Source organism: Gymnoscopelus braueri, assembly GCF_963280865.1.
Source record: "Gymnoscopelus braueri genome assembly, chromosome: 19".
NCBI lineage: Eukaryota > Metazoa > Chordata > Actinopteri > Myctophiformes > Myctophidae > Gymnoscopelus > Gymnoscopelus braueri.
Window position 1 is genome coordinate 43,688,940 of NC_137621.1, and position 19,503 is coordinate 43,708,442.

At 42.7% G+C, this 19,503-nt stretch overlaps 1 protein-coding gene across 1 annotated transcript; it reads right to left on the reverse strand.

The window, feature by feature from the left end:
* Positions 1-3,886: 3,886 nt before the first annotated feature.
* Positions 3,887-19,127, reverse strand: LOC308074813 (low-density lipoprotein receptor-related protein 1-like; the record flags this gene model as incomplete). Its single annotated transcript, XM_080414312.1, has 8 exons — positions 3,887-3,991; positions 4,623-4,765; positions 6,510-6,689; positions 14,885-15,090; positions 16,439-16,626; positions 17,181-17,309; positions 17,431-17,553; positions 19,122-19,127. 8 exons carry the CDS (start codon positions 19,125-19,127, stop codon positions 3,887-3,889), a joined length of 1,080 nt encoding a protein of 359 aa, XP_080270438.1.
* Between the last annotated feature and the right edge of the window lie 376 nt (positions 19,128-19,503).

Sequence of the window (19,503 nt, forward strand, 5' to 3'; positions counted from 1 at the left end):
TGATATTTCAATCATTTTACCTCTAAAAATAGATTTGGCTCCATCCCATAAAATGGATGGATTAACTTCCCCATTGTCATTTATATCAAAATACTCTCCCATACATTTTTTGATTTCGTCAGTCACCAAAGAGTCATTTAGTAAAGAAATATTTGCCCTCCAGTATTTAAAACACTTTTCTACTCCTAAATCTAAAGTGAGAATCACAGGTGCATGGTCGCTAATTGTTATTGAGTCTATAGAACAGTCTACAACTTTATACAAAAATTGTTTTGGGACAAAGAACATATCTATGCGAGAATAACTTTTATGCATATTGCTAAAGAAACTGAAGTCCCTCACCCTTGGATTTTTATGTCTCCAAGGGTCCGCCAGCCCCAACTCTCCCAGGATAATATTTAGCATTTTAGATTTTTGGGGTTGTTTGCGTTCAGGTGGTGATCTGTCATGCCTCCCTTCAAGTACGGCATTCCAGTCCCCCCCTAAAATTATCATACCTTTTGCATTTTTTGCAATTAAGTTAGCCATCTCTCTAAAGAAAGTGGGGTTATCTTCCGTTGGAGCATAGACATTCAACATAGATATCTCAATTCCATCTATTGCACCTGTGATCATGATGTATCTACCTGCTTTATCCTGGATTACTTTTTCTGCAGAAAAGGTTACACTTCGACCGACCAAAATTGCCACTCCTCTCTTTTTACCATAGGAGGCGCCAAACACCTGTCCAACCCACTCTCTCCTAAGCTTTTTGACTTCACTTTCCACCAAATGAGTTTCTTGTAACATTGCAATTCCACATCCCAGATTTTTAAGTTGGGCAAGAACTTTTTTCCTCTTGATTGGATGGTTAAGGCCATGTACATTGTAGCTTACTATTTTTAATTTAGTCATTACCCTTCAGAAGATATATTAATACCTGACTGTAACAATTCTGTCTCATTTGATTTACCTGTATCTGTCTGTCATACCTCACAAAAAACATAAACCCTGATGATGCTTTGATGTAGTTCCATAAATACAAACACATAAAAAAAACAAAATTTGCCCATGTTCTTACAGTAACGACCCCGGGAGACAAAGGGGTTCGAACAAAAGGAACTGACCATAAAGAAAAATAGACCCTGCACTCAGACAGCATGATGTCTGGACAGTCCTCTGGGACCTGGTCCCAGGCTGCAGTAAACTAGCAGCTAAACGAACAAAAGTGTTCGGCTTTGGTTACAAAATACCCGAAAGGGGAAACAAAAGTTTTATGAGCAACTCAGGCTCCTACAGAATCTGTATTAATCTTGCAAATGAAGAATACAGCGGTATTCCACTGTCTAGTCCGCGTCCCACCAAATACCGGCGCCGCCCGCCACGAGGAGGCGGCCCCCAGACCCGCGGACGAGGCAAAAGCGACGCTCCGCAAGCCCTGCAGCCACCCCCCCCCGGCGCCCGGCACCGCCACCCAGCAAAACACGAGCCAGACCCAACATTATTTTTTGAATGCGAACAAGTCATCTTTTCAAAAATATAAAAAGAAAATGATCCGATGATAGGAAAGAAAGAGGGAATGAGAGAGAGAAAGAGAGAGAGAGGAAGAAGAAGAAAAAAAAAAAAGAAGAAAAAAAAAAAAAAGAGGGTCAGGTAAGGAAAAAGGGTTAAAAGGAGAGAGAAAATGGGTTAAATAAATAATGATAATAAAACAGTAAAAAGGATAATAATAATGAGTTATTAAAGGAAGGGAAATGAATAACAAAAATTATATAATAGAAAATAAACTTAGTCTTGACATGTATTTTTCCAAACACACCTCATTGGCTATACATAAGATCAGATACCCATATATGTTTGTCATGACCATATATACATTATATACACCCACAAAGTACTCCATATTAAGGATATTTGAAGACAAAATGAGGGGGGGAGAGAAAAAAAAAGGGAGAACGAAAAGAAAAAAGAAAAAAAAAAGGAGAGAAAAAACAGCACCTCAGACCATATAGTCAGATATAAGATTATTTTGTTTAAATAATAATATGTATAATAGGAAGAAGAAATAAAACAAAATAAAGAAAATGATCGGAATAGAACTTGTAATCGTAGTGTTGATCCTTAAGCAAAAGAGATGAAAGGAAAACATTTTGTCTACCCTCACCACTGCCTAAAAGGCAGCCTTACAATGAATGAATACACATTAAGAACACTTGTGAGAGTAGACTTGATATATGCACCATACACTAGGCTAGTTAGATTTCACCTCAATAGTCAGGATACATTCATTAAGCTTCAGCATCTTGAACCGATGCAGGATTCTGGTCTTCAGCCACGGCCAGGTCTGGGGGCGGGGCCGCCGCGGCTCCCGTTGTGTTGACTATAGACTTGGCATAATCCATGGCTTCGGTTGCATCCAAGAACTTTTTTTCCACGTTGTTGTGCGTGAGGACGAAGGTGGCTGGGTGCTTTATTCCATACCTCACATCGCGCCGATCTTTTAACAGCAATCTCACGGCTGTGAAGGCGCCTCTAGCTTTAGCAATGCTTGCTGGATAATCCGGAAATACTGAGATGGTCTTGCCGTTGTAGTGTAGCCGCCGTCCGTCTCTGGCCATCCTCAGGATGTCCTCCGCGTCTCCCTCGTTGTGTAGCTTGGCAATGATCATCCGCGGTTTATCTCCTGGCTTCTTCTTTGTCAGGCTGCGATGCGATCTGTCGACACGTACATCTCCTCCCAGTTGAAAAACTTCCTTCAGTAGTTTAGAGACTGCCTTGGGTGAGCTCGAATCTGGCTGTTCCTCGACATTACAAATACGGACGTTCCCACGTCTCATCCTGGATTCTATGTCTAAACATTTCGTATTCATGAGATCGACTTGTTTCTCAAGCAGGCTTACGGTGTCTTGGAGTATAGTAACTTCATCTGACCACATTGATAGACCTCCCTCCACGTCCTTGATAGTAGATTTCACTGTGTCGAGTTCTGCATGAAACGCACTGTTGCCGTTTGTGATTTCAGCTTTGATTTCCTTCATTTCTTTTCTCAGTTTTTCAAAGTCGTCGGCCAAAGCACTCTTCAACTCTTGCCTTATCACCGTGGATATATCACTTCTCAAGGATGCAATGATATCTGCTTTTAGCGCCATGTTATCCATAGCCAAACTTTCCCCAGGCGTGGGCATGCTGGGCTCAGTCTGTGTGTTGTTGTCCTCTGCACTAGACTCCGAGGATGCGTCGGGGCGAGCAGGCCTTGAACTCGCCGGCTTGAATTTGTATTTTCTCAAATCATACGCCATCCACACAACACTTCTTTTGCCACAAACTGAACCCTAATCTGTTAGTGACTTGTTCACAAAATCACAGCATTCAAAACGCCGCCGAAATAATAGTATTAAATTAGACTCTGCAGGAGCTCTGATAAACACGTCTTACTCCATGCGTTGCTCAAGAGCGCCCCCTAGATCGCCTAAAGTGGGTACTTTAATCTACTTCTGCACGGCTAACGCCCCGGACCCCTAAGCCAAAGTATCTGGGTCCACGACCCCCCCTGGAATAGCCCTCCTTGGCCACGCCCCCTCTTAATCACACCTGCCTTCCCATTTCCAGTGCTCTTGACCATCTAAGCCACACACTCCACACTTGCGTGTAGTGATGACCTTAGATGATCCCGCCGGCACTCACCCCCATGCCCATGACCATCTAAGCCACACACTCCACGCTTGCGTGTAGTGATGACCTTTAGATGATCACGCCGGCACTCACTCCCATGCCCTTGGCCATCTAAGCCACACACTCCACGCTTGCGTGTAGTGATGACCTTAGATGACCACGCCGGCACCCCAAATGTCATTCCGTGCCTTGGCCATCTAAGCCGCACACTCCACGCTTGCGTGTAGTGATGACCTTAGATGACCACGCCAGCACCCCCCATGCTGTTCGTGTCTTGGCCATCGAAGCCGCACACTGCACGTTTGCGTGCAGTGATGACCTTAGATGAGCATTCGGCACTCTGCATCAGGGCCGTTTATGCCGCACGTCCTATGCTGCGCATGCGACGCGCCCATAAACGACCTTACTCCTGGGTTTATTCAATAAACAACCTTAAACCTATATTGTCTGATGCTTGGTCTTTCCTAGTGAACAACAACATGGTGACGACTCTCAGTCCTATCTTAACAACAACATGGTGACTGGATCAAGTCCCACAGCTGCAGTGAGCAGAGGGGAGGTCACAGACAGGCCTAGTGTGAGAGTAGAAGTCAGATCATAATAAACCTTTAATCCGCTGAAGTTGTCGGCTATTTTCACATAAAGTAACGAGTAATGTTGCCATTTAAATTTCGGTGGCTGTAACAACATAATCAAATCGAAAATAACACATTAGTAGCAATACTGATAATAAAGCATGAATAATGATGTCATATTTCTGTCTCAACTCACAGCAGTCTGCAGGTTCGTCTGACCGGTCCCCACAGTCATCTACTGTGTCACATTTCCATGACAACGGAATGCACTTGTAGTTCTTACAAAAAAACTGATGGGGGAGACAGAGGATTATGGTTCGAATCAGTAATGTATCAAAAGCAGACATGAGACATAAAGTCATACAGCGTAACACAAGTGAAGGCGAGGTGAATCACCTGGCTGCAGTTGGACATGCACTGCTTGCCATCGGCTGCCAAGTAGAAGTCGGTGGGACAAGAACACTTGTAGCCTCCTCCAGGTGAGAGTAGACACAGGTTACTGCAGCCTCCATTGTTGGTCTGACACGGGTAAGCGGCCACTGCAGGGTGGAGAAAACATGCACACATGGAACAAACATGAGAACACACACCTATATGTTAGAATAAAGCAATAAGCCACACCAGGCTGTGGTTTAATGTGAGTTTAGAGCAGCTATGAGGTGTTGTTAGGAACGATGCAGAGCAGAGGGACTACAACCCTCTGCCTGTTCTACAATCACTGTAAACCAAAACCTCACATGTATTGGCATCACAATGTACTTAAAGTACCAAAAGTAGTCATTGTGCAGAATGTCCCATTTCAAGTTCTCAAATGTATAAAAATCCTTTGCAGCTCACAATGCGCCACGATGCGACGCATTGTGAGCTTGTAGATCTGCTATTTTCAAATTGCCGTAATGTATATAGGGCTGAAGTGGTTAATGTTCGTTTTGTAATAATAATCAAAATCTACAAAGAAACTAGTAACTAAAGTTTTCAAATAAATGTAGTGGAGTAAAAAGTACAATATTTGCCTCTGATATGTAGTGGAGTAAAGTAAAAGTATTGAACATTGTAAATACTTGAGTAAACTAAAAATACGTCAAAATTTTACTTAAGCACAGTACTTGAGTAAATGTACTTAGTTACTTCACACGACTGCTCTTACCTTGCTATATAATAGGAAAGAACAAAATCACAAACAGTAATTCATCCATGGAAAGTTATGGTGAATATTGAAAACAAGATGTTGGAGCAGTGATACACATACATGTGATCCATATGTGTGGTTATTGAGTATTTTACAACAGGATTCAGCCAATCAGGATCAAGCAACGGAACTATCAATTTCATATTACTACTACTACTACTACTACAACTAGCAGATATAATAATATATATATAATAATAATAATTCATTGTATTTATATAACCCTTTTCAAAACAGAAAAAATAATACAATAGCAGACAATGAATAATATCCCTATCCTTAATAATATCCTTGTGGTGTTATTTGTCACTGTGTATGTATATATATATATATATATATATATATATATATATATATATATATATATATATATATATATATATATATACACTAAAACAAATGTTAAAAGACAGAACACAATACAAAATTCTCTTAACAGTCATGCTTTCAATAAACCAAAAATATTTTCTTTTTTTCATTGCGAGGCTATATATAGGCTATAGCAATATTTTCATTATACTTATTTATATTAGAGCTAGGTTTAGGGATAACTTCACTAACACAAATGTCTCAGGAATGAGTTATTTTCAGAAATGTAGTACAATGCCACATCGATCTACTGCCGCTTGCATTCTGCACAGAAGAGAGAAATTATATTCAAAAGCACAAATTGAGGGGGGAAACAGTTGACCAAATTGGCTGTTTCACAACAGCTACAAACAGAACAGTCAACCTCTGAATGCAACTATACACATCAACATAGGCAAGTTCATTTGTACCTTTTGTTTGTGATCCAAGGTATAGATGCAACAAGGATAATCCGGCTATACTTAAAATGGGTGAAACAGGTGAAATTTGTCCCCTGCATTTACCCATCCTATAACTACTAAGAGCAGTGAGCAGCCATTCGCTTGGGAGCAATTAGGGGTTTAGAGTCTTGCTCAGGGACACACATGGACACATTGCTGGAATCGAACCTACTACAACTACTGTAGGGCCTCTAGCTGCCAAGCCGGGCTCTCTAACCACTCAGCTATGGCCGCCCCCAGTGAGAGTGAATAGTGAGAGTGTTGTATACAGTAGGTGGTACAGACCCTCAGGTTGTCTATAGGGGTGATACATGTGGAGGTCAGATGCATACAGGTTGCTGATGAGTCTGATCTTGTTGGTTCCCTGAGTCTTGTTGGCTCTGTAGATGGAGCTCCTCTCTATCCAGTAGATGTGATCCCCAAACAGAGTAATAGCATTGATGTTGTGGATGTCCTGACTCACAACTACAGACACACAAAACCAAAATAGTCACAATATTATAAAATACATGAACAAAGTATTATTAAGAATATTATAACAAGAGTTAAAATGCATCAATAAAGTTTACAAAAGTAAACAATGTTCTCACTGTTTTCCTTGTTTTTTCTTAAACTACTCATGTAAAAAAGTAACATAATCCATTCTTATACACAGTAACACTCTGGAGTGTTAATTTAACCACATGAAATATTCTGGGCCAAACATTCCCCGGAAACAGCAGATCTACAAGCTCACAACGCATCACACTGCAACATGTTATGAACTTGTAGATCTGCTATTTTCTGCAAATATATTTAGTGTAAAGAGGATGACCCCTGGGGAACTCCAGTCAACTAAGTATAATAGGGTTTATTTTTACTTAATCTGAGTACTTCTTCCTCCCCTGTGTGTGTGTGTGTGTGTGTGCGTGTGCGTGTGCGTGTGTGTGTGAATGAATGAATTTTTATTTCCGTGTCTTGTCAAAAAAGACCCATCCCTTACGGGATTATTAGACACCAAAACATAAATAAACAATATCAAATTCTCTTCATAGAAGACTGCACAAAGGAAAACGTTTGGCAAACACCCAAAACAAAACAAAAATAAATAAAATAAATTACACTTCACATGTATGTTATTTTTGCCCGTCTGTCCCAGGCCCCTTCCAGATACTCTGCAAGTGCAAATATCCTGTGCTCAAAAATCCATGTAAGTCTCTGTGTGTCATCCAACCAAATCAAATCCGGGTTTCTACACCTCTTAAATAATTTTTGACGCAGGTCATGATACAAAGGGCAATAAAAAACAAAATGGAACTCACTCTCAATATCCGCAATATCACAATAAATACAAACCCTCTCCTCTTCCACTACTCCTCTATACCTACCAGTCTCAAGGTGCAGGGGCAAGATCCCAGAACGGAGTTGGGCACATAGAGATCTTTGTCTTTTGGACAATGGAGCACTAACATATTTTTCTTTAACATAACAGCTTTTTAACATAACAAATGTTCTAAGTTTTGGTTTATACAATATATCCTGTGACCATTTGCTCTGATACAAACCATAAAGTGTCTCCTTCACCACAGAGATGTTTGCAATGCTGTTATTTTGAAAACTGTTAAGCAACCCAGCCGTGTGTGTGTGTGTGTGTGTGTGTGTGTGTGTGTGTGTGTGTGTGTGTGTGTGTGTGTGTGTAATAATGTGGACCGTGTGCAGAATTACTATTCTGCCAAATGTAAACAACCCAACCACGCCCCTTTAAGTGATGCACCATGGCAACAGACGCTTGCATTCGACCCCCCAGAGTATATTCCAGAGACCGGTAACTTTACAGCCAGCGAGGTGGAAGAAGTGATCAACAGCCGGCCAAATAATAAAGCCAGTGGCGCTGACGGGGTCACATATGAGACCCTAAAAGCCACTAGGCAGGTGTCATCTCAAATCCTGGTAAATATATTTAACACTTGCCTGTTGAATAGAAAAGTCCCGGACTCATGAGCAGGTGCATTAATACACAGAATCCCTAAAAAAGACAATATTCCTGACGACCCTTCTACGTGGAGGGACATTTCACTTTTACAGACAATATATAAAGTATTCATGAAGTGCATATTGGCCCGCATTCTGCCCAAGCTCATAGATATTGGTATTCTCTCATCTGAATAAAAGGCTTACAGTATATTGCTCGTCAAGGAATGAATGAGCATGTTTTCTGTCTGAAGACAGGGATTGACAACTTTAAACAAGACTCTGCAAAGTTCTATTCAGTTTTTTTAGATTTCCGTGATGCATTCGGCACACAGCCTCATAATGTCATGATTTATGCTCTCAATGAAATACAATTGCCACAGCTGTATATAGATATAGTGAAAAATGTCTACGAAAAATCCTACATTCAAGTTATATGTGGGAATACTCTGACTGATCCAATTCAGCTTGGTATCGGAATTAAAACAGGATGTCCCTGGAGTGCGGTAAACTATATTCTTGCAATCAACCACTGGCTCAAATGGATGCGCCAGTGCGCACCTGATGGAATAAGATCTCCAAACCCAGTACAAGGATACGCCGATGACGTTCAGATCGTGTCATGCCAAGAGAGCGTTATCGTATCCATGCTCTCCCGCACTGAGGAGTTTCTGCTGTGGTCTAGGCTGGAGGCAAAACAAACCAAATGCACTGCGTTCTATGAAAGGCGCAGCGGTGGTAATCGGTGGTATGCATCTAAAGCTGATAAGCCCCCATCCTTTACAGTAATGCAAAAATCCATCCGAGTATAATCAAGACATGAAACATATCTATACCTGGGACATAAATGTAATGTTGCAGGTGACTGGGAAGAACAAGTCAGAGAACTGTATGATGACTACTCTGTCAGACTGGATTTAATCGACTCCTCCCCCCTCCCCATCCGAATGAAACTGCAGGCCATCAGAGAATTGGCACTTGCCAAAATTCAACATCTTTTCTCAATTCCATTTGCCACAGAACACCCTTACAGAATTGAACAACAAGAGGGCTGGTTCAGACTTAATACCCACTCCACCCGTTCCATCCTCTTTCAGCCCATCAGAGATGGTGGTTTGGGCGTACCGAATATAGAATGGGTTTACACCGCTACCAGAACCAACCACCTTATCAACATGCTCAACAATGATGATCCTACGGTCAGGGAAATAGGAGAGACAGCGTGATCCCAAACCGACTTTGGCGGTTGCCGCGGCGGAGTCGATCTCCGCCATGGCACAGTCGGTGAGCGACCGACCCCAGACCAACTCCGCCGACCCTGCCGACCCCATACCGACTCGGCCGACCCTGGACCGACTCTCCGCCGACCCTGCCGATCCCAGACCGACTCGGCCGACCCTGGCCCCGAACCACGGCGGAGTCGATCCTTCATGGCACCGGCAAACGTCAATTTCCGATCTATCGACCATATCTGCAGTCTTTTGGCTGTTCACCCCCCCCCCCCACCCGCGTGTACCCCTCCCCCCGACCCGGGACCCCCCCCACCCGGGACCCCCCTCACTGGGACCCCCCCGGCCCAAGGGGTCTCTCATAATAATTGTAGATCGCATATTTTACTTCAATTCTTATAATTTTAATATTTCTATGAGCTGTCAAGTTTATATTTTCATTTGGTATCAGTCATGAATTTATTATAATTTATTTTCTCTCTAGCAAACGATCGTAAACAACAATCTGGTACCACCCACCCATAAAACAAACATGGGCAAATTCTCCTTCTATAGCACAGCTACCAAGGAATGGAATAGTCTAACCCCATCCCTCAAAAAATGCAGTTCGCTGGGCTCATTCAAAACAGCCCTAAAAACTCATCTTTCTGGAGGCCGAAAGAGGAGCTAGTACCAGTTTCCCTGTAGGCAGACGACCCCCCCCCTCCTCTTTTTTGTACATATTTTGTATTTCCTCATGCTTTTTTGTATATAATTTTTATTTTTCCATGCTTCCCCCCCCCTTTTTTTGTACATATATCTTTTAATTTTTTCATGCTTTTTTTTTTTTTGTACATAGTGGTATTTTTTCTGTATTATCTGTATTTTCATGTTGATTTTTGAACTGTTTGGTTGCTACTATATATGTCTATGAAATTAATTCAAGGACCCCAACGGAAACAAGTCCGCAAGGACTTTTTTGGCCGGACCTTTTAGACGAAAGCATTATAAATGTAACTGTGTTGTTTTACATTCTTTTGCCTAATAAAAATTTCAATCAATCAATCAATCAAGCCGGAGTTTTCCACGTGCGTAATTACGTACATAAGTGCATGCTGTAACATAATAATACACAACGTCTACTGTACATATATTGCCCACTGTAGGCTAACATTCTTGGGGGTCTTGTTAGGGACCACCTTAGCGCCGCCAATAGAGCGGTTTCAGAAAAGAAAAATGAAAAAAGGTAAACCGAAATAAAAGGCGTGTGTGTCTGTCTTTCTGTCTGTCTAAATATCTATCTATCTATCTATCTATCTATCTATCTATCTATCTATCTATCGATCGTGCTACGAGGCGTTGTGAGCTTGTAGATCGGCTATTTTTGGTGTCACGGCTTGGGTCTGTCTGTCTGTCTGTCTGTCTGTCTGTCGGACGGAAGGGCAGATACCTAATTCTCATCTCTGCGGATGTTTTAATTGGATACAGCATAGGTGGCCACTAGGGACATCTGGGCACCAGGAGGAATGGGCAATATGTGCACTGCCTGTGAGATTGTATTCTTTATTAACAATGATTATTAACACCAGTTTTCCCGGTGCCCAGTCTTCCTGGTGCCCAGATTTCCCTAGCGCCCACTCTTATCCACCCCTAAGTGCCCACTCTTCCAAGTGCCCACATGTCTCTAATGCCCACTCGTCCAATGTGCCCAGTTATCCCTAGTGCCCAGAATGTTTTGGTGCCCACCTATCCTGGCTATCTATCTATCTATCTATCTATCTATCTATCTATCTATCTATCTACAGTGGTTAGCTGTTAATTCTTGCGCGATCTTTGGGAGCTGTGTGATCAACAAACACAACAGATCTTCAAGCTGCATTTTTTAGGTTACATTTAGAAGATGTAAATATAACCTTTATTTATACGGAAATATAACCACTCAATGTCACCCAAAATCAGTTTACACAGCTGTTGCATCGCGTAGCAACCGATCCACTTCCGATAATTGTATTGTGTGAGCTTGTAGATCTGCTATTTTCAAAGGATTTTTATACATTTGAAAACTTGTGAAATGGGACCTTCTGCATAACGAGTACTTTTACTTTTGGTATTTTAAGTACATTTTGATGCCAATACTTGGGCTATGTAGGATACTTTTACTCAAATTTTCAAATTCTGGACTTTTACATGTTACAGAGTAGGCCTATTTCTACATTGCAGTATTGGTACTTTTAGTAAAACATTTGAGTACTTTTTCCACCACTGATGCGTATAGTACCTCATGTGAGATGTGACAGCAAGTGGGTTAATTAACGAGAAAACATCTGAGAAACCTGAGCATGTGAGCGTCTCTGAGTAGGCCTTCGTGATTACTGACCCGTCAATCAACGTGTGCGCAACAGTGAGCTGTGACAGAACAAACATTAATGTAATAATAATAATAATAATAATAATAATAATAATAATAATAATAGCGTAATAGTAGTAGTAGTAATAATAATAATAATAGCATAATAATAATAATAACAATAGCGTAATAGTAGTAGTAGTAGAAATAATAATAATAATAATAATAATAATAATAATAAGGGTAATAATAATAATAATAATAATAATAATAATAATATGTTCTGTCTGTCTGTCTGTCTGTCGGCGCGCACACGCTGCACAGTCAGACACGCACACAGCTAGGCTACCAGTTATTTGAAGATATTAATCTGAAGATATTAATCTGTTCTAGGCCATTTAAATTGTAGGCTACTGTGTGGAAATAACTGCAGTGTGTATTTATGTAGTAACGGTAACAGCCAGGATAGGTGGACACCAAAACATTCAGGGCACTAGGGATAACTGGGCACCTTCGACGAGTGGGCATTAGGGACATGTGGGCACTTGGAAGAGTGGGCACTTAGGGGTGGATAAGAGTGGGCGCTAGGGAAATCTGGGCACCAGGAAGACTGGGCACCGGGAAAACTGGTGTTTATAATCATTGTTAATAAAGAATACAATCTCACAGGCAGTGCACATAGTGCCCACTTTCCCTGGTGCCCAGATGTCCATAGTGCCCACCTATGCTGTAAATTAAAACATCCGCAGAGATGAGAATTATGTATCTGCCCGTCCGTCCGACAGACAGACAGACAGACAGACAGACCCAGGCCGTGGCACCAAAAATAGCCGATCTACAAGCTCACAACGCCTCGCAGCGCGATAGACATATAGACATATAGACAGACAGACAGACAGACAGACAGACAGACAGACAGACAGACAGACAGACAGACCCAGGCCGTGACAATGCCTCGCAGCGCGATAGACAGACAGACAGACAGACACGCCTTTTTTTTTCGGTTTACTTTTTTTCATTTTTCTTTTCTGAAACCGCTCCATTGGCGGCGCTAAGGCGGTCCCTAACAAGACCCCCAAGAATGTTAGCCTACAGTGGGCTATATATGTACAGTAGACGTTGTGTATTATTATGTTACAGCATGCACTTATGTGCGTTATTACGCACGTGGAAAACTCCGGCTTGATATCGTTTGATAGAGAGAAAATAAATTATAATAAATTATAATAAATTCATGACTGATACCAAATGAAAATATATACTTGACAGATCATAGAAACATTAAAATTATAAGAATAAAAAAATTGCAGGGGGTGAACAGCCGCGCCAAAAGACTGCAGATATGGTCGATGGATCAGAAATTGACGTTTGCCGGTGCCATGAAGGATCGACTCCGCCGTGGGTCGGGGCCAGGGTCGGCCGAGTCGGTCTGGGGTCGGCAGGGTCGGCGGAGAGTCAGTCCGGGGTCGGCCGAGTCGGTATGGGGACGGCAGGGTCGGCGGAGTCGGTCTGGGGTCGGTCGCTCACCGACTGCGCCATGGCGGAGATCGACTCCGCCGTGACGTTTGCCGGTGCCATGAAGGATCAACTCCGCCGTGGGTCGGGGCCAGGGTTGGCCGAGTCGGTCTGGGGTCGGCAGGGTCGGCGGAGAGTCGGTCCAGGGTCGGCCGAGTCTGTATGGGGTAGGCAGGGTCGGCGGAGTCGGTCTGGGGTTGGTCGCTCACCGACTGCGCCATGGCGGAGATCAACTCCGCGACTCCGCCGTGGCAACCGCCAAAGTCGGTTTGGGATTTCGCCCCTCCTGGGAAATGGCCCGTGAGTCACTCATTCAACATATGCAGCGACGCAAGGTACCACCCGCGCTGGAGACTGAGCCGCAATTCCTTGGATTCAGGACTAAGGGAAATGGAAAACTGGACATTAAAGCCACAGGATTTGGTGTGTGGTCCGATTGGATGGACCTTAACGACCTGTGCCATCGTTCGGGATTACAGCTGAAGTGGGCGGCGTCCGATGGAACAGCTGTTGCGATCAATAACCACATCGTCACAGACCCGCTTGTCTATGCACGCGCGATCTACGAGGCAGGACAGTGCTGAGCTGTCAATCAAATCTGTGACTGCGAGAGCCTCCATTCTGGGAGTGAATCGATCTCACAGTGCACAGCACTGGACCAGTCTGAAGCTACAGGGAAAACTGGCTTTTATTCCTTTTGCAAATCACTCACTGTCCCATTCTGTCCTCTCAAATAACACTATTGGTGAGGACATTCTAATTTTCACCATTAAAGCTCGTTTATAAGTGCTGCCGACCAAGTTTAACTTGGCAACCTGGTATCCATCAGAACATGACCCACACTGTATTCTACACCCAGTACCACATGACAAAGAGACAGTCGCACACATCTTAAATGGCTGCAATCAATATAAAGGACTGTACAGTGCCAGACATGATCGTCTGGTGGATCTGGTCTCAGACAGGATCAGAGAAGTACAGGAAAATACAACAAAAATGTATAAACACAGCACCGTAAAACTAGACTGGTTTGATCACAATGACAAACATGTCAATTCACTGCAAGATATTCCAAATACCCCAGATATTGTGTTCATTAATGAAATGAGAAAAAACGTTACTATCTTCGAAATAGGCTGCCCATTCGATTTGTATATGGACATTTGTTTTACATCCAAACGTATGAAATATCAGCCTTTGGCGGAACGTATTATGGCCTTGGGATATAACTGTCAACTTATTGTCCTTGTGTTTGGGAGTCTGGGTCACGTCCACAAACTTGTGCTCCGCGGCCTGCAATTAGGAGGATTGCAAAAGACAAATGCAAATGAAGTTGGCTAAATACTGTTCTGTCTCAGCTATTATGGGCAGTCTGTCTATCTGGAAAAGGCTATGTTTCATTTACCCTTAAGTGGCAAAAAAATAAAATAAAATAATAACTGTTGAATTTCTGTATAGTCATCAATTCGTTATCTTTTTTCCTCTGTGTGTTAAGCATGTACAGCAGTTGTATCTGGTTTGCCCGTATAATGTAACCTTCTTCTGATCAATGTTTGGATCTATCATGTATTGCGCTTTTTGTGCAGATCCAAATAAAATAATTCAAATGTGTTGTGTGTGTGTGTGTGTGTGTGTGTTACCTGTGCGTCTGTTGGTTCCATCCAGGTTGGCAAACTCAATGTGTTTCTCCATGTCGCTCCAGTAGATGTGATCGTTGATGTAGTCTAACGTCAGGCCGTAGGGCTTGGAGATCTTATCCTTCACGATGATGCTCCTGTTGGTGCCGTCCATCCCCATCCTCTCTATGTGGGGGTTGTTGTCACCTACGTCTGACCAGTACAAGTACCTGTCAGGGAGACACTGAGTCAGGGTCACTGTTTGACATCTTTACTGACAATGTAACATATTGTTGTTGTCGGGCAAAAACCTTGTATCGCTTTATGTTTAGTTTTTTCATTCATTTAATTGCCCTACTTCATTATACAAGAGTGTCGAAGAAGAGTGAAGACAAAATAAGTGAAGATAGCCGATCTACAAGCTCACAACGTGGGGGTGGCAGTGGGTCAGGGGAAGAGTGGCCGGTAGAGTGGCCAGAGGGGACCCGTGACGTTCACAGTTCGATCCCACGCTCCCCCAAAGTTAGTGTCGAAGTTTCCTTTAGCAAGTCACTGAACCCCTAATTGCTCCAGATGAGCAGGTTGGTGCCTTGCATGGTTTCCTCCTCCATCGGTGTGTGTGTGCACCACTTACCATTTTACACAATGCGCACACTTGTCACAATGCAACACATGGAGATCTCTGTATTGTCAGTCCTTGTCCCTTTTATTCCCATATATGGAGATATGATATATGATGCAATGTCATCAGTTTTATGTTTAGATGTAATTCAGTCTTCTTGTATCCGTGGTAGAGCCGCGGTTGCCGCAGTTAACCGCAGTTTGGGTGGATTTGGGTCAATCAAATATAATTATTAATTCATATTGGATAAACCGTGGGTGAATTACTGCAGGAATTTAATTAATGATATCAATCTAATAGGCCTATAATAGCTTTTAAAAAGCATGAAATCTCGCCGTGCGTGCGTTTGTAGAATTACGTCATTTTACATCAGGCACAAATTAAAGCGCGTTGCTTTACCGGCAAGGGGTCTTTGAACAGCAGGCAGCCAGTGTTGCCATATTCTGCGAGATAAATAAGCAACCAGGTCTATGAAAACAAGCGCCAAATTAGCCCAAAAGTCGCTTATAAAAGCAGACATGGCAACAAAGCCATGAAAGCAAAAGTAAAATGAATGAAACTCCTTCTTGTTGTTACCATAGATATGGATTGTATACAGTCACTATATCGCGATAGACAATGGTGAATAACATTGTTTATAAGAAAACTAACGTCAGGAAAATAATAATAATTTGATGCGGTTAGTGCGGATCTAGAAATAGGATGGTATAATTAACGCGGTTGGATGGCGGGTGGATAATGAACATGTATATGTATATGTGGATAAACCCCATCCGCGCATCTCTAATCCGTGGTGTTTCACAGGATGGTTGATACATTCAGTGTGAGGTTCATGATGTCACCACAGTGTGAGGTTCATGATGTCACCACAGTGTGAGGTTCATGATGTCACCACAGTGTGAGGTTCATGATGTCACCACAGTGTGAGGTTCATGATGTCACCACAGTGCTCTTACCCGTAGTGTACATCCACAGCCATGGCCTCTGGCTCCTCCAGGCCGGTGTTGACCAGGACTGTTCTGTACGACCCGTTTAGTTTGGACACCTCTATGGTGTCACTGCCTCTGTCACACCAGTACAGGTTTCCTGCCACCCAATCAACAGCCAGACTGGATGGATGGCTGATCAACGTGTTGTGAAGGACCTGTCAATCAACCATACATGTAATCTGAATATACTCACTCAATGTTTTATTTTTTAAATCTTTTTTATGCAATTATTGCAATTATGTTTTCATTCGTTTTTCACAAATAATGTTTAAAAAAAAGCCGATCTACATGCTCACAACACGTCGCTTTGTGACACGTTGTGAGCTTGTAGACCTTCTATTTTCAAGTTTTTACACGTTCTCTCCATCCAATTGGCGGGGGGGGGGGGCAGCCAGAGTGTGTCTATTCTAAGCCCTGGTGTAGAGAGACAGGAAACCAAGGACAGAAAGAGGAGAAACATGTGAGACAAGACCAGGAGTCAGATTCAAACTCGCATCCTCACGGCTCACAAGCAGCACATGGTCTGTACACTAACTGACTGAAACGCCAGACACCCTGTTTTCTGCTTTTATATTTAACCCTGATATCACAAAGTGTTTTAAATACAAGTATACTCTGTAGTACTCTGAATTGCATGTGTAATGTAAATAATTGAATTCAGTTTCTCTTCCCTGTCATTCATCCTCATCGTTGTCATTGTCACACTGACCTGGACGTCACTGCCATTGATGTGCATGCGACTGATCATGGGGGGCTGGGTACTACCATCTTCTGCTTCTGCCCAGTAGATCATCTGCTGCTGATAGTCAAAGTCCAGAGCCAATGCATTCATCAAGTTCTGTCACACCACATCAGTTGTGTTAGTCTCAGACAGGAATACATTCCAGCATGTCAAAAGCAGTGTGTAGAATATTGTATAGGATTACATAGAATGTGTTGTTATGTCTAATGGTTTTCACCTGTTTGAGCTCTGTGGAGCTGGAGCCGTCTAAGCTGATCCTCATCAGCTTGGTGCTGGTGGCTACGATGAGGAAGGGCTCCACCTCTGGAGAAAGTGAGACATTACATTTGAGGTGGTTTACCTTTAATAACAAGAGTGAACCAGAATTTTCGCAATTTAGGGCAATTGCAAAGTGTGGTTGCGCCGACGTGAGTCGCGGGTCGCTGCCGCCGGGACTCGAGGAATACGCTGGGAGGAATACCGTCGGAGGCTGCGCCAATTACATTGTCACGTCACTCCTGAGATCACTTGCGTTTCATTTTGAGAGGATTGAAATAAGGTTTTTGCATCAAACGGTTACGTTTTGCGCATTTGTGGCGCCCCCTATGGATCAAAGTGGAAATGCTTTTGGGTATTCGTTGAGTAAACCACCCTCGACATGTGATTCAAATTTGGGATTGACTGGACGTTTCGTTCGTGATTTTTGGCGTTTTTGGTAAAACGGGCCCCTCCCGCTAACTTTGGAAGCCAATTATGGACGAACGGTAAGGACTATCAAAATGCCGCTTGGATATGTTTATTGCATGGGTCCAGAGATCATGTGTACCGATTTTTGTACCGATTTGGACAAAATATGTGGGAGGAGGAGCTAAAAGTGTGTTTTGAAGAAGATTCAAAATGGCGGAAAATCTATCCTGACGCAAATGGGCGTGGCCTATATGGGGAGTTGCGTCTTGACCCAAAAAAAGTTTTTTATTCTATGACCTACGGTTCAAGAGTTATAGGCCAAAACGTAAAGTGGACTGTTATAGCGTCACCATGAGGCCAATCTGGGAACCCATCGCCAACTGAAAATGAAAAACAGCGCCCTCTGCTGTTTGTTCTATGTCTGTTGGCTCTGGGCGGAAGAAAACGTAGAGCCAGAGCGCAAAGGAAACCGGTGTTTTGTATGCCTTCAACGCGTCACTTCCGGTTGGTGCGACTATGTTTTCATTCCCACTAACAATATTTCTACACGGAACACTAACACCACTTCTCCCAGAGAACATCGATCGTTTTGGTTATAAGCCCACTTGTTTCTATGATGAAAGAGTAAGTTAAAATGTGAATATCTTTCCGTGGTTTTGTCTGCTCCGCGGACGTTATTGTTAAATTAGTTTCGGTTTGTTTCGAGGGGGAAAGATCGACGGACACGTGAATCCCGCCCACTACATTTGATTGGGTAAAGCGCGGCCCGCTTCCTGATCTGAAGGCACGCCCATACACTTGTTATGACGAACCTCCCCGACAGATTCCAACGCAGTGCAGAATCTGTTCTTGAGAGATTACCATGAGGCCGACTGGTATAATTATTATTTTAATAATTTCGGACAAAATTACGAACCTCCCCTCCAAATCTGGTAACTCTAGCTCTTACGGTTTCTGAGAAAAAAAATACTTGAATTTGAGTTTTTTCATTTTTCCATTAAATTGTATGGGGAAATTTAATGCACTAATAAATCAATATCAATAAAACTATGCAACCAATCTCTTAGCAAAATACAAGCGCACGATTCCCGGCCAAGCCGGTCATTTTGACATATGGCACGACATTGGGGGATAAACTGTGGGAGGAGTAGCGGTCCGAAATAAAGTTTATCTGCATGAAATAAAGTGGGAAGAGTACTATAGTCTGGTTGCCCTGTTAAGGCAAACACACTAATGACATACTGTCATGGTGAACAGAGAGTTGGCAGTCGCTGGATGTGTGTGTGGGATGCGGGTTTGTGAGGGCAGGCCATATTATGGCATGTGGTGGATTGTTGGACTCAACTCAACTCAACTCCAATTTTATTTATAGAGCACGTTAACAATGACCGAAGTCAACCAAAGTGCTGTACAACACATCAAATAAAACAACGATAGTAAAATGATGCGTGTGATTTCTGCTATGTAGGTGATTGATGTGGTTGGCATTGATAGTTATAACATAAGTTTGGGAATGTGAGCAAATGATGGTAGTGCAGATGAGTGGATAGGAAATGGAAACGAGTGAAATGCGTGGAAGCAAATGATGCTCGCAAGTGAAAAGAAAGAAGAGTTCATATAGATG